Source organism: Vollenhovia emeryi, unplaced genomic scaffold (assembly GCF_000949405.1).
Source record: "Vollenhovia emeryi isolate VEMERY1.0 unplaced genomic scaffold, V.emery_V1.0 DF939123.1, whole genome shotgun sequence".
In the NCBI taxonomy this organism is placed as follows: domain Eukaryota; kingdom Metazoa; phylum Arthropoda; class Insecta; order Hymenoptera; family Formicidae; genus Vollenhovia; species Vollenhovia emeryi.
This window is the reverse complement of record NW_011967243.1, coordinates 303311-316803: the sequence shown is the minus strand read 5'-3', so window position 1 is coordinate 316803 and position 13493 is coordinate 303311. Positions and strand designations below refer to the sequence as shown.

The 13493-nt window shown below is 40.2% G+C and overlaps 6 protein-coding genes across 7 annotated transcripts; 2 read left to right on the top strand and 4 right to left on the bottom strand.

The window, feature by feature from the left end:
• Positions 1-14: 14 nt before the first annotated feature.
• LOC105569556 (rab5 GDP/GTP exchange factor) lies at positions 15-2907 on the bottom strand. Its single transcript, XM_012026115.1, has 9 exons — positions 2410-2907; positions 2208-2326; positions 1878-2135; positions 1666-1795; positions 1490-1587; positions 1151-1407; positions 926-1057; positions 601-846; positions 15-537 (listed from the first exon to the last, which is right to left on the bottom strand). The coding sequence occupies exons 1-9, from the start codon at positions 2586-2588 to the stop codon at positions 97-99; spliced, it is 1860 nt and encodes a 619-aa protein (XP_011881505.1). The 5' UTR covers positions 2589-2907; the 3' UTR covers positions 15-96.
• Positions 2908-3671: 764 nt separating this feature from the next.
• LOC105569554 (RNA-binding motif protein, X-linked 2) lies at positions 3672-4968 on the top strand. The gene is made up of 4 exons (XM_012026112.1): positions 3672-4027; positions 4244-4396; positions 4473-4602; positions 4729-4968. The coding sequence occupies exons 1-4, from the start codon at positions 4014-4016 to the stop codon at positions 4849-4851; spliced, it is 420 nt and encodes a 139-aa protein (XP_011881502.1). The 5' UTR covers positions 3672-4013; the 3' UTR covers positions 4852-4968.
• Positions 4895-7927, bottom strand: LOC105569555 (katanin p60 ATPase-containing subunit A-like 1). Of its 2 annotated transcripts, XM_012026114.1 has the most exons (11): positions 7801-7927; positions 7238-7716; positions 7033-7168; positions 6782-6926; positions 6609-6699; positions 6398-6519; positions 6159-6338; positions 5911-6053; positions 5731-5843; positions 5530-5656; positions 4895-5459 (listed from the first exon to the last, which is right to left on the bottom strand). In XM_012026114.1, the coding sequence occupies exons 2-11, from the start codon at positions 7500-7502 to the stop codon at positions 5261-5263; spliced, it is 1521 nt and encodes a 506-aa protein (XP_011881504.1). In that variant the 5' UTR covers positions 7503-7716; positions 7801-7927; the 3' UTR covers positions 4895-5260. The 2 variants fall into 2 exon arrangements, with proteins under 2 accessions (XP_011881504.1, XP_011881503.1); XM_012026113.1 differs by having other exon boundaries at positions 7238-7927.
• A 331-nt stretch (positions 7928-8258) lies between these two features.
• LOC105569552 (nucleolin-like) lies at positions 8259-11156 on the top strand. The gene is made up of 4 exons (XM_012026110.1): positions 8259-8356; positions 8842-10264; positions 10350-10681; positions 10764-11156. The coding sequence occupies exons 2-4, from the start codon at positions 8848-8850 to the stop codon at positions 10935-10937; spliced, it is 1923 nt and encodes a 640-aa protein (XP_011881500.1). The 5' UTR covers positions 8259-8356; positions 8842-8847; the 3' UTR covers positions 10938-11156.
• LOC105569785 (cysteine-rich DPF motif domain-containing protein 1-like) lies at positions 11152-11544 on the bottom strand. The gene has a single exon (XM_012026515.1). It carries the CDS (start codon positions 11542-11544, stop codon positions 11152-11154), a length of 393 nt encoding a protein of 130 aa, XP_011881905.1.
• Positions 11545-11627: 83 nt separating this feature from the next.
• On the bottom strand, positions 11628-13155 carry LOC105569553 (putative transferase CAF17 homolog, mitochondrial). Its single transcript, XM_012026111.1, has 2 exons — positions 13015-13155; positions 11628-12878 (listed from the first exon to the last, which is right to left on the bottom strand). Exon 2 carries the CDS (start codon positions 12847-12849, stop codon positions 11725-11727), a length of 1125 nt encoding a protein of 374 aa, XP_011881501.1. The 5' UTR covers positions 12850-12878; positions 13015-13155; the 3' UTR covers positions 11628-11724.
• Between the last annotated feature and the right edge of the window lie 338 nt (positions 13156-13493).

Genomic DNA, 13493 nt, shown 5'->3' with positions numbered 1-13493 from the left:
ATTTAACATTCCTCTTAACTGAATCGCTACCGCAATCCAAGTTTATTAAATGCTTCTCGCATAAATATTACTTGGATCACGTTTCTCTAATTAATACTACATGTTTTGATAATAACCGGAATAATTATCAGAATCCAAGTCGGCCGGAGTTAAGGATGAATCACCTGTGCTGCATGGGATTGTCGGTATATTTGATCCTTGAATCGTAAACCCGTGATAATCTTCCGAGCTAATTGGTTTCAAAACTGGTGGTAGATTCGCTTCAGGTGTCGGACACTCGTCCAGTAAGCTGTCTGTCATATGTTTCTTAAAGAGCTGTGTCTCGCCAGACGCAAGATCGGACTGAGTATCTAAACTGATAAGACTAGTTTCGTCCTCGCATTTGCTAACTTCCAGACTGTCGTCGCCGATGAAGGATGGAAAGTCGAATGTTGGCGATGGCGTTACGGAATCTTCTACTAACGACGTTCTCATTAAATCATTCGACAGCTCCGTCATTACACCGCCATTCATGTTATCGATAGAATGTGGATATATCTGTTCAAGAAATTAACATGAATGTAACGAACAGAACAAAAAATTATATTTAATCATTCCCACCTGCGGAATAATTGGTGGTGGTAGCTGATAACTTTCAATATCCTCGCTATCTAAATTAGTAGGTACTCTCTGACTATGAGATATTAGCAATGGCGTCCTCTCAATCACTTTATTCACATCCTCTCTAATCTTCTCTTTGAAATTCATCATTTTGTTTTTCAGTTCTTCCGCTTGCTTTATAATGTCGGTATTCTTAGCTTGTAAGTCATCCAATAAAGTTATATCTTCGCACATGAAGTGCAAGCTCTGCAGTAATTGAACACCACAAATTATATAAATTACATTAATGACTAGTCTGCGACACAAAGCATATCACAAATATTACTTCGCATATCATCAGAGCTGATTCCCATGTATTAGCTGGCACGCATTCTCCCGACATGTATGCATTAAAATCCTTCTCAGCCATATTCAGGGATTCCGCAGTTAAGTTTTCGATAAATGACACTGCACAACACTGCATTACAAATCATTATTAAAACTAATAGTAACAATTTCTTATCTCCAGAGAAATTTGCAAAACGCCCAATATGTGTCGAGTTAACTGTACCAGATTCGTAAAGTAGTATCCTCCTTCTCCAGTCATTAGTCTGCTGGCATTGCAAAACCTCGTGATAAAATTTATATTGCTTTTAAGACGCGCGGGATTAGCCTTAAGAACGATAAATATGAGCGCCGGAAGGAATTCGTCGGCAGATGCTGGTCCGTCGACGGATTGTTGCAACAACAAGAATATATTTCTACAACAGTGAATAACACACGCAAGTTTTTCTTGCGGCGCCTTAGCGGAATCCATATTCAAAAGATCTAAAAGAAATTCGTATTCTATATCGTGTTACGATATCGAGCTGCTAAATTGTTCATTACGAGACTTCATCAGTAGTATTACCTGTAATAGATGTATACACAAGTTCCCTAACTTCCGAGCTTGTCTCGTGAATCCTACATTCCAAATTTTTACCACTAACCCAATTTAATTGCCGTATCCTGTTAAGAAGAAATTACCACTGACATGCTCTGTTGAATATAGAATATCTTAAGCTGTTGAAAAGTTGTGACGCAAACCTTTTCTGTATAGCCAGGTCTTTCTCTTCATCCGTCGTAAACGGAGGGCAGAAAAGGATTCTGTACAACAAGGTCATAGCATACCTTTCGACATAATCTAATAACTTCTCTTTAATATCTGGAGATATATCTGTAATAGCGCAATGGATAAACATTGCTCTATGAGATAACTGCAATTTTTCTTTGAGATAAATATATATGTAGATCAAAACCTGCGTATTTAGTGCTGTTCTCCAGACGCTTTCCAAACACATGGTAAAAGTTTTGCGTTATTTCCGACAGTTCTTCTATCCTTTTCACATCCTTGTTCTGGAGTATGTCTACTACAAACGAATGTATGCATTTTCTCACATCCTTCTCCACCGGCGTCTTGGCTATATACAACAGCAAGTCTCGATTTTCCGCCTTGACCTTTTCGAGATCTGGATTGTCCTTTAGCAGCTCGTGATACAATTCCTGATATCCCTGAACTTGAATACACAGAAACATATGTCTTATAGCTCCAACAGACAAGACGCAGCGAGAGATCTAGCACAATTTACCTTTCGCAACAGGTTTTCTGAATGAAATGTTCAACAACTTGTACTTCTTCTCCTGCTGTACTTTCTTTTCCTCATAACTCTTGTGACTTCCAGCACTTGTCGATCGATTGACGTTGTCGCTGCAAGAGGAGCAACGGAGGCATTTCATTAGAGGCACAGAGAACGTAACGCGACAATTGATTATGGGACAAGAAAATCTTACGCATCCGAGGTCTGCGCGTGGATCACTCGCTCAGCTTGAGCCCGTCGTTTCTGCAGGTGTTCCCGGTGGCATTTGCTGCAGTAGCCCTCCCATTCGGCGTTGCCATAAAATCCGCAGCCGTTTCTGCATTTCAGATCGGCCTCGTCGATCCGCAGAGTCGGCGTTTTCGTCGAGTACATAGCGACCGAAGCGAACGCCGACGAACAAAGCCGTGACCGTCGCCTCCGACGAGTCCGATGTTGACGATTGACAACGGAGGCGGAGAATCGCGACCCCGCCTAACCTAACCTAAACTGTCCATCCAAGTCCCGTTGGGAACCGAATGCCCGCTACGCTTCAATTCCTATCGACATTGAATACCATCTTCCCCGTTCTCGTAACCGTCGGTGAAAACTCCGCGTTTAACGCAGTTTAACGTCACTGTTGTCAAACAGAGGAAAAAAATGGCAAGAGAAGAGCGAGAGCAGAAGCAAACACTGGCGTGGGCGAAATAGTTTGGTATAGATTGGAATCGCACAGTTGAATTGAGACTCGGCGCACTCATCGGCAGCCAATCAACGTCTTTGACGAATCCACCGAAGAATTGAGATATTGGCTGTGTTCTGCCGAAGTTAGCTAAGAATAAGCGCTTTATGCTGATTGGATAGATCTAGAAGAATAGCTCTATTTCAGCACAGATCTGAAAGTATAATCCAATGAACGCAAAGCGCTTAGCAGCGCTTAGCAAGCGCAAACTTCTGCTGGACACAGGCAATAGCTTAAAGTCTCCGCTACAATGGCCGCGTTCAGCAGACACAACTGTTGAGTGAGCGCTCAATGATTTCTTAACATGATTGGCTGGATCTAAAAGTATTAGCCAATCATACTGAGCGGTTCTGTCTACAATGGTCGTAGTCGTAGTCGTTCTGACTGAATTGACCAATCGCAGTCGATTATTCTTACGACTACGACCATTGTAGACAGAACCGAGAATCATTGTAGCGGAGGCTTAATAGTTACTTAATATATTTTTTAAACCTCCACAAATCGCATAGGCCTTGCCTTTGCGTATTAGCGCCTTCCTACAAGCATAATTCATTGGCTATACATTGATTATAATATCTATACAATACAATATTTCTCTCGACGTTACATATGAAATATTCGGCATGCATACAATACCATGAATGTATTTATTAACGGTCTCTTAAAAGTAAATCAATTCTACAAAAATTTTAAGTAAATTTTAAGTAAAAACTTAACAAACGCATAACAACTTATTATATGCATCCGATTATATATTTATATATTTTTTACGGAATTTATAAATAAAAATACCTGATCGGCAGAGTCAGAAAATGCGTAATGAAATAGTTCCAAAAGTAAAAATGGGCGCGCAGTCCCCTGAAACGGTAACAAGTAAAACACCGGCGTGGCCGCTCTCATCTCAGGTTTCTCTCTGCTTAAAGTCAGTCATCGTAACCTAAAAAGAGAAAGATTCGTCAGCGGCCACTACGATTTCCTTCTCTTCCTTTTAAGTATTTTTAAGCAGTTCACAATATTTTTCCGATTGGAATTTACTGTCTATTTATGTCTATCTGTGATATTTTCAATTATCGATTGCTATGAATCCTTTAACGTAAGTATTTCCAATTAGAATTTGAGTGTAGATTAAAAAAGAACGCTCGAATGTGAATAAAAGAAAATATAAGTTTGATTAGTTAATTTAGTAATTTAATAATATGACTATATAGTCAATCATATTTTCCACATCTCACATTTTTAGCTTGATACAAATTTCTATAATACTTTGTAAAGTAATAAGTATGATTGTAAAATTGGTCTGTGCTTTCAGTAACGTCAAAAATATAAAGAAGCTCAACGAGCAAGAATTACAAGCCAGGAACAAAACGTCTTGGCACGACCAGTATAAGGATAGCGCTTGGATCTTTATTGGTGGCCTGTCGTACGATTTGACAGAAGGTGACATTATCGCCATTTTTTCTCAGTAAGTTGAAATCTGTCGTCTCACTCACGATTATGCTGCCAGCTACGTTTCTAAACTAAATGTAATATCATTACAGATACGGGGAAGTAGTTAATATAAATTTAATCAGAGATAAAGATACCGGGAAGCAGAAAGGCTACGGCTTCTTATGTTACGAGGATCAGAGGAGCACCATATTGGCAGTAGACAACTTCAATGGCACAAAGGTATATTTTAGCAGGATAGCAATACCATTTTCTTGTATATTATTTGCTTCATGTCTACAGAATTTTTGTTTGTCTAAATTATACAATTACCTCAACTAACGATAGTGAAAACTTGTTCTTTTATAGATACTGGGTAGAATAATAAGAGTGGACCATGTTGCCAATTATAAAGCACCGAAAGATTCGAAAAATATAGATGAGGAAACGAGAAATCTACGAAAAGAAGGTTGCGCTCCAAAAAAGAGCTGAAGGTGTACAGGCAAACTACAAAATATCAATTAAATCTTAGGCATTGTTTCAATGATTGTATTGTTACAAATAGATTTATATGTAGATTTAATGAAATATATTACTGACTATACAAAAGTTACAACTGCTTTGTTACCGTCATTAAGTCTTCATTCAGCGTTACGGCCTAACAGATTAGAAATATTACTCAACTTTTATCTCATACTATTCCTACCATACAGTCTTTTATTTTCCAATTTGATTTTCCTCAAGTCTCGAGTATAGAGAACTAGTCATTTAGGAGTTGCGAAGGATTAAACTCCTTAAGCTTCCTTGTATATGTTAAACAGAATAATATTGCAACATTAATTGTAATCAGGATCAACGAACATGTTAATGAAATATGTTATTACTTCTTGAGGGAATGATATCAAGAGGAACCGAATTCGCTCATCCATTTTTCATATTTCTCCAAGTCCTCTTGAGAAACGCTTTTGTTACATCTCTCAACGGCTTCGTCGAAATCTGCAGCAGACACGGGCAAATCCAATTCTTCCTTCGGCAATTGTCTGATCTGGTCAGGTCTTAGACCTGCGATTTTCTTTCGCATTAGCATCATGGAAGCATCCCTGTGACAAACAACGGGTAAAATTACTAGTTAGAAAATTGATGTAAGCTGTTGCAATAGATTCTACTCACCGACAAACATTCGTAATATCTGCTCCAGAATAACCCTCTAGTTTCCTTGCGATATCTGTCATATTCACAGACGGATCTACTTTAACTTCACGAAGATTTATCCTTAGCAATGCTTCTCTGCCCTCATCTGTAATGAAGAAAATATATTTTATTAAAGATACACTACATCTCGTTGAATAGACCAGGATTTACAAGACTTACGATTTGGTAGTGGAATGTAGATACGTTTCTCTAAACGTCTTCTTAGAGCCTCGTCGATATCCCATGGGAAATTTGTTGCCGCTAGTACCATTACCACTTTACTTGGATCCTCGCTACATATAAAACGAATATTTACTAATTATTTGTATCACGAAAGAAAAGTATTATACGGTATTTTACCTATTGGAACTTATTCCATCCATCTGAACAAGAAGCTCGGACTTTACACGACGTGAAGCTTCGTGTTCGGATTCAGATCCTCTTCTAGAGCACAAAGAATCAATTTCGTCGATGAAGATCGTACTGGGCGCATAAAATCTGGCCTATGTCCAAATATAATTGATACCGTGAATGGACGTCACGTTTCTTTCGATCAACAGCAATTTTACTTAGATATGTGAGCCACGATAATGTTTTAATTGTTTTACCATCTCGAACAGCAACCGAACGAGTTTCTCCGATTCACCCCTGTACTTGGACGTCAATGTAGAGGACGAGACATTGAAGAATGTTGTGCCACACTCTGTCGCAACAGCCTTTGCTAGCATAGTTTTACCTGTGCCTGGTGGTCCAACCATTAGCACTCCTTTCCAAGGTCGCCTGATCCCCTACAAATAAGCATATGTTAACTATATTGTATTACACGACTAAAATTAAGGCAACTTACCTTGAAGAAGTCGGGCATCCACATTGGAAGGACAACTGCTTCCTCCAGCAATCGCTTTGCCTCGTGTAAATCAGCTATATCATCCCAGTGAATATTTGGATTCTTTTGAACAATGTCTCTCTCTACAATGTTAATATAAGCGATTGCTTTTACATTGTCATCGTTATACGTTTGCTAACGTAATACTAACGAAAATGACCAAGTATATTACCTAATATTTCTACAAGATCTTTATCATTTGAAGACGGCTCAAATTTACGTTCTTCTAGTTCAACGTCGTCTTTTTCCGTTTCTGGCTTATCCTGCAAATTAGTATGCAATAGATTAGTATTTGCATTGCATTAGAAAAGAAAATCTTGAAATATAATCAGTAAACAAAGTCACCTTGCTCGCATCATCTTTTTTGGCAGATTTCTTATCGTCCCTTTTACCAGAAGCTTTACTTTCTGGCTTCCTGGCTGTGGCAAGAGATTTCCTGGTATTTGTTCGATTCTGCTGCTTCTGCTGAATCTTCTGTTGTCGGGAACTTCTAAAAAAGGTATTAACAATATTGTAAAGAGATCAATCAGATAAATAATTTCTTTGAGAAATAGGAAGAAAAGAGGTTTGTAGGAAATGAATAGATGATAAGGTACTTTTGTTCTGCTGGGGTTAAGGGAGGCCAGACATCGGGATCCCTCGGTGGTGTCTGACTCCAAGAGGAATCTGAATTGTTGTAAGACCACATAGCAGGATCTCGCGTTGGCTCTTCAAATGACAGACAGGACGTTCCTGAAATTCACAGTCTCGTTATATCAGCCTTGATCTTGTCCTATTTAACGCTTATCCTAATTGCGCTACCGAGCAGCCTCTCGCCGTGCGTGTCCACTTTGAAGAGCTGCAGCGTGTTGGACGTGGCCTTGACTTTCTCAAACTCCTCGGCAATCTGGTGCTGCACAACCTGCCACTTTGCCTTGCGAGTCGCGTCTGCTATGGTTGCGAGTAGTCTGTGTATCTGTTGCACTACTCCCTGATAGTAAACGCCAGACGTGTCGTAGTTTCCCATCAATGCCATTTCACGCGCGAGCTTTGTGTTCTCGCAGATTTCATTTATCGACACGGCCATGATTCCACCGCTCGAGTTGCAAATTTCTTACGTTCTCAACGAGATATCAGGACGATCACGCCTCCCTCGGGCTCTACCAAACTCCCCGTAATGGCGAAAATTCGTTTAACACCTCAGTGTACATTTTTCCGCTGCAATCGACGTGTCATTTACATAACTCAAGATTAGTTCTCGTCGAATGGTCGCGCTATACATAAATTAGTCTTGGTAGCAGCTAGATAATAAAATAATATAAGTGAATAACAAAACAATGTTAAATTTAATATTTGCTTCCATTGGAAATTTCACGAGCCTCTACCGATTCTCCATCAGGTTCGTTTAACATTTTCGTATTTGTATCACAGGAGTATTTTGTAGTATCACAGAAAATCACACGAAAAACTCGCCGTCACGAACTGACAAACTCGATAGAATGATGCCGAGAGCCCGAAACTTCGACGTAACGTGACAAGATCGTGCCTGTTCAGGCCTGTTGCATACTGCAACCGCCAATGGCGGTTCTCTCCCCGAGCTGGCGACGGAAGGCGACAACGGGACCCAATGCCCGTCACATAAATCCTCAATAAAACGACGGTATTGGTCGTCGGGGCAACTTGGACCTTATATGTCGTTGGAATTTACCAATCAGATCCCGCTTATCCACAATCAGTTACGCGATGGCTTTCCGAACGCACCACTTCCCATTGGCGCATAGGTTTCCCTCCATTTTCCTCCCTTTCCTTCCATTCCATCCTCGTTTCTCGCGGTATTGCGTCGGCATCAGTGGTACGTTTACCGTTGTATGTACCGGCAGCGAGCAGCGATTCGAGTCGAGCAAGGCATTTCTACGCTTGAAAATCCCACTTTCTTCACTGGTAATTCAAGACAAACTATAACGACTGGCAAATACATTCTACGGTGTCATCTCTCATACGTTCCAATTAGATATTCGCTTTCGACTACCTTAGTTTCGTCATCTCGCACGTAGATTATATGTTACACGTGCACAGGAGACGACCGTTGAACTTTCGTGCAGAGTCAATATTTTCACACAATCGCGCTTGCGGTCCTTACCGACCATTCTGAAATATTTCGCCTAGAAAATTTCGACATTAAATTGATACCCCCGTAGAGAGGAACACTAAAAAAAAAAGAAATTGATAATTGAGGCGAAACGTTACTGATTGCCCAAGGAATCTTCAATATTAGGTCTATTTAGTATTTGAATGTATATCTATTCATGTTTACTTTTTTTTCGGGAATATTTTGAGTTAAAGTTTTGTCCTTCCGGCCTTTACCTTTTGTCTACTGGGACACGTGCACAAGTTTACCTATATAATTCTATCTTACGTGATTGCAGGAAATAATGGGTAAGACAAAGCGCAAGATAAAGCAGAGTACAGGTGAAGTGGCAAACCAGCAGTTGCATGGAATAAAAGATGGTTCTGTAAAAAAGAACAAGGAGCCCAAATTTAAGAACACACCAACGGGTAAAGTAGCATTGCTCAAGAATTCAAAGACACCAAGCACCAATGTGAAACATTCGCTGTCTCCGAAAAATATCGAGAAACACTCTGTGGGTGCAAAAGGTAAGAATGAGGAAAAAATGGGGCGTAAACGAGCATCCAAGAGTAATGCACAGCAATTAGAGTCAAGTTCTCAAAGTGAGAAACAAAATGTTTCGAGCAACAAAAGATACATTTATAATCCTGACACATTCCGACCTGGTATGAATCTTCTTGGCGCGAACATGGGTATGGCTGTATCACCGAAGGATCGAGTGCAGAAGAAAGCTAAGAGTACGGACATTAATGTCCCGAATATCCTTGACGAGACCTTAGATGATGATTCGGATGAATCGGATCAAGATTATGTAGAAGATATTGAAGAAGACGAAGAGGATGATGATGGCGATGAAGAAGGAACAACCAAGCATAAAGGCGTCAAAATGTTTAAAGGTCTAAAATCTGTAGCTGAAAAGCATGACACTGACACAGATGACAGTAGTGAGGATTACTACGACAGTGAGGTGAGCATGCTTACTGATGAGAGTGAAGACGAGGATGAAGAAACCGAGGAGGAAGAGGATAATGAAAAACAAACAAAGGATATTAAAGATCAAGTAGATACTTCTTCGCTAATGGTAACTGATGAAGATGAGTATGAGGAGGATGATTCCGAAGAAGACGATGACGACGACGATGACGATGACGACGATGACAGTACGGTAGAAGACGTTGGTTTACAAACACTTTTAGGAAAAAGTATTGCAGACGATGATGATGATGAAGATTTTAACGAAGAAGATGAGGATGACGACAGTGACATTAGTATTGAAGAGGAAGATGACGCGGATAATGATAATGTGGTAACACAAGCAAAAGAAAAAGCAGATAAGGATACCGATAAGAAATTTTGGGTACCGTTTCAAATGCCCCTTGAAGAGAGAAAACGATGTATGGAAAGACAGATTGTAGTTGAAAATATTTTACCAGAGGTAGATATGGTAGCTTTAACAAGACTGTTTTCTCAATATGGTGACATTGAAGCATTTGGTCACCAATTGTGCACCACTAAAATAGGTGTAAATTTAGATGGTACAAAACGAAAGTTTTTACACCCATTATTAATTATATATACGACAAAGCAATTTGCAGAGGGTGCAGTAAGAGCTCTGCATGGAATGAAATACCATGGAAACATCTTGAGTATACAGATGTCTACTAGATATGAAGGACCGTATAACCCAAAAAAAACTGTACTCGTAGAAGATCTGATAAAGGGTATGTATACTAAACCGTTCTTAATCGACTATCGCAATAGTCTAGTATAAAAATTAATAATCGGTTGATGCTTTAAAACTTTCAGATGTACAATTTGATGAAGTTTGGGAGGCCTTCTCCAGCTTTGGAAAAATTGAATGTTTAAGATTTTATCGCGATGAGAAAACGGAACTATGTATTAACTGTCGTGTCCATTTTTTTAAAAAAGCGGCTGCAAATTGCGCTGTCGAGTCTAGCGATTCTTTGAAAATTAGGGGGCAGTCAGTAACAGTATCGAGAGTGAATGTTGACATAAATACATGCGGAAAGGACGGCGAAGTTGAGAATCAAAAAGAGACGGAAAAACCACATATTTGGTATAAAAAGAATGACTCATTCACATTATTTAAAAAATATCAGACAAGTTGGGAAGAATCTGTAAGTATATCTTGCCTCTTCGTAAACCTATTTTTTTTTACAGACGGAATTAACGTTACATATTCGTATTTCTTTTTTACAGTCTAAATGTGAAGAAAATGTTCAGAAACAAAAAAAGCTGCAGAGAGATAACGAAGGAAAGAAGTCTACTGCGTTTCAGGGCCAAAAAGCCACTTTGAAAAACAGAAAGAAGAAAAAACTTGACAAGAAAAAGAAGGTAATGACTGAAAAGCTCATGGGTAAACGTTTTGGCTAACATTGTCACATAATATAGATTCTCAAACTGCAAGATTTTTTTTAATTTTCTAAGACATTCGCATGTTCATTTAAAAACCGATATTGTTATAAGGAACGTCGTAGTTATCACAGACATGAAAGGAAACGAAATACCTCCTATATTTATGTATAAGTATATTTTGCTTTATGTAATTGTCATTGCTCTTTAATAAATAATGCCTGCAAATTTCTTTTTACGGATCTGTTTGCCTTGATAAATTCTTGATTTTATTATGTAACTGAAGAGGTAAATATTGTATATTACTGGACGCGCACTTCGGACAGAAGCGTCTCTTGTAAAATATGCTGCATCCTAGGCATACAGCGTGTTCGCACACGCTGCAATCGGCACCTAGAACTAAGACTTCGCCCCTGTTTGGCAAGCTGAACGGATCCTTCATAACGTAACACTCTTCCGAATAAACCAACTGCCGGGCGAATGGCGGTCTCGTGCCTTTGTAATCGTAGCGTTCTTTCAAAGGACAAAAAGAACACGTAAAGGTGCCACCCACGTTCGTCACCGTCTGTTTACTCTTGGAAATGTCCCGTTGCGCCTGCTCGCCGATACTAGATTCGCCCGTTGACATGGTAGCGAGATCCTTCTACAAAGCAACAAGGAGCAGAATCCATTGAATGTATTGTTGATTTTTTTTAAATTTATTTGAATTTACTTAATATTTTCAAATATGTAACAATTTTTAATATCATGCATGTATGTATAGTCTCTACATGACAATTTGTTATATTTGCTCGGAAACGTCACGACGTTATTTTGTATCTTTGACAGAAACCATTTCTTTCTGCAATTCTTGCGGCCACCATGCAGGTTTGACCACCCTCACATTTATACCGGATACATTAAGCTGTCTGGCACTAAGAGACTCATTGATACGCATCAGACCTAATCCGTACTTTGCGACGCATCCTCGAAACTTTCCTACCGCGTTGCCAGATTCGTTGAGAATTTTCTCATCGTACGCGAGCGGCTTATCTACAATATTATCAAACAACAAAGGCATCAGGCGCTTCCTGACCACACCCGTGTGATATGTGCGCGCGGTTAACTCCTGACCGATGTAGCAGCCCTTGTGAAAACTAATGCCGTGCAGGTAATCGCAATTCATCTCCAAGGGCAAAGCTTTCCCAGGTGGTAGATCGTGCGTGCCCTCCCCTACTCCTAGTTTGTATCGAAACGCCTTGTAATCTCCGAGGCCCTCCGGAGGTGTGTCGGCGTCTAGGTGTTTCATTATCTCGTGTCTGCCAATCTGCGACTCGGCGAGAATTCTCAGGCCTAAATCAGGTAACCTGGGATCTTCGTATATCATAACATTATCGACAAACTTGCTCGCTTTGCTGTCTAGAGTGCCACATGGAAATATCATTCCTTCCAGCTTTTGCTTTCCCGTCTCGTCCGCTGCTACTCCATTATCCAAACGTTTCGTGGAGCCAAACATCGACCAGACATGGATTTTGTCCCCTACATGTTCTACATCTATCTTTCGTCTGACGCGATACATCTTCAAGTGCCTTTGCAAGGAATCGATAATCTGCGAGTCGCATTCCACATAGTACAAGTTGCTCTCCTCGCTCTTGTACACTATAGCATCGCACATCACTCTGCCTCGGGTGTTGAGGAACAGTGTGTATATGCTGGGCGTCCCTTCGTCGAGGTGCTTCATGTCGTTCGTCATCAATCCCTGGAGGAAGGTGGAGGCCTCGTTGCCACCTACGCGCAGCACACTCCTGCCGCTCAGGCGCTCTAGAGTCTTCCCATCGACTTGGCTGCAACTGTCTCTGACCATGCACCGCTGGTGCCCAATCATCCTTTTACCTCGCTTGCGCATTTGGAGAACGAAGCGACTAACACGGTCAATCATCGTGGCGGACGTCATGTGGATTTGAGAAACACGGTCTTTTATTTCTACGGAAAATCACACGCAAGTGTACACTAATCTGGGCCGGCGTTCAACGATCCTACCTAACCTTCCAATATCTCGTTAATTTTACATGCAACATGGCGCAATAATAATGCATCAGAGAGATACACTTAGTCTTACATTTATATGACGACTCTTTTCGATCACGTTTGTGCCAATCCATTCCAATTAAGATTCGCTAACTTGAACGGAGCCCAATCGGATGATTCACCAGCTCTTCTTCTCACATGCACTTGTTACACTTTCTGCACTTTGAGTGAAATTACCTACATCGGATAATGAAGACCGTCGCTAATATCGGTAACTTATCCTTGATCGTTTATAGAGGAAAGTCCTCTATTATGATGTAGGATTCTAATGTAATGCCCATTCTACACCTAGGGATGATCCTACTTGTGGCTCATCCGATACTCGCTTCTATACCTAAAGCTAATCCTACTTACAGCTTATCCGAGGAAGTAGTATAAAGTGTAAAAGGTACACTGTAGTTGTACTTTGGTACGATTGGAAACCAACCAAAGTGTAAACCTTTTACACTTTATACTACTCCCTCGGATAAGCTGTAAGTAGGGTTAGCTTTAGGTATAGAAGCGAGTATC

What these genes read in the sequence shown, in the direction of transcription:
- LOC105569554 (XM_012026112.1), top strand. An exon ending in ATTATCGCCATTTTTTCTCA is followed by an intron (nt 4,397 to 4,472) that starts GTAAGTTGAAAT and finishes ATATCATTACAG; the next exon opens with ATACGGGGAAGTAGTTAATA. An exon ending in ACAACTTCAATGGCACAAAG is followed by an intron (nt 4,603 to 4,728) that starts GTATATTTTAGC and finishes GTTCTTTTATAG; the next exon opens with ATACTGGGTAGAATAATAAG.
- LOC105569555 (XM_012026113.1), bottom strand. Translation starts at nt 7,502, where the DNA reads ATGGCCGTGTCGATAAATGAAATCTGCGAGAACACAAAGCTCGCGCGT. An exon ending in CTACATTCCACTACCAAATC is followed by an intron (nt 5,657 to 5,730) that starts GTAAGTCTTGTA and finishes TCTTCATTACAG; the next exon opens with ATGAGGGCAGAGAAGCATTG. An exon ending in GATATTACGAATGTTTGTCG is followed by an intron (nt 5,460 to 5,529) that starts GTGAGTAGAATC and finishes TGTTTGTCACAG; the next exon opens with GGATGCTTCCATGATGCTAA.
- LOC105569552 (XM_012026110.1), top strand. Translation starts at nt 8,848, where the DNA reads ATGGGTAAGACAAAGCGCAAGATAAAGCAGAGTACAGGTGAAGTGGCA. An exon ending in CGTAGAAGATCTGATAAAGG is followed by an intron (nt 10,265 to 10,349) that starts GTATGTATACTA and finishes TAAAACTTTCAG; the next exon opens with ATGTACAATTTGATGAAGTT. An exon ending in AGACAAGTTGGGAAGAATCT is followed by an intron (nt 10,682 to 10,763) that starts GTAAGTATATCT and finishes TCTTTTTTACAG; the next exon opens with TCTAAATGTGAAGAAAATGT.
- LOC105569785 (XM_012026515.1), bottom strand. Translation starts at nt 11,544, where the DNA reads ATGTCAACGGGCGAATCTAGTATCGGCGAGCAGGCGCAACGGGACATT.
- LOC105569553 (XM_012026111.1), bottom strand. Translation starts at nt 12,849, where the DNA reads ATGACGTCCGCCACGATGATTGACCGTGTTAGTCGCTTCGTTCTCCAA.
- LOC105569556 (XM_012026115.1), bottom strand. Translation starts at nt 2,588, where the DNA reads ATGTACTCGACGAAAACGCCGACTCTGCGGATCGACGAGGCCGATCTG. An exon ending in CAGAAAACCTGTTGCGAAAG is followed by an intron (nt 2,136 to 2,207) that starts GTAAATTGTGCT and finishes TGTGTATTCAAG; the next exon opens with TTCAGGGATATCAGGAATTG. An exon ending in GACCTGGCTATACAGAAAAG is followed by an intron (nt 1,588 to 1,665) that starts GTTTGCGTCACA and finishes TCTTCTTAACAG; the next exon opens with GATACGGCAATTAAATTGGG.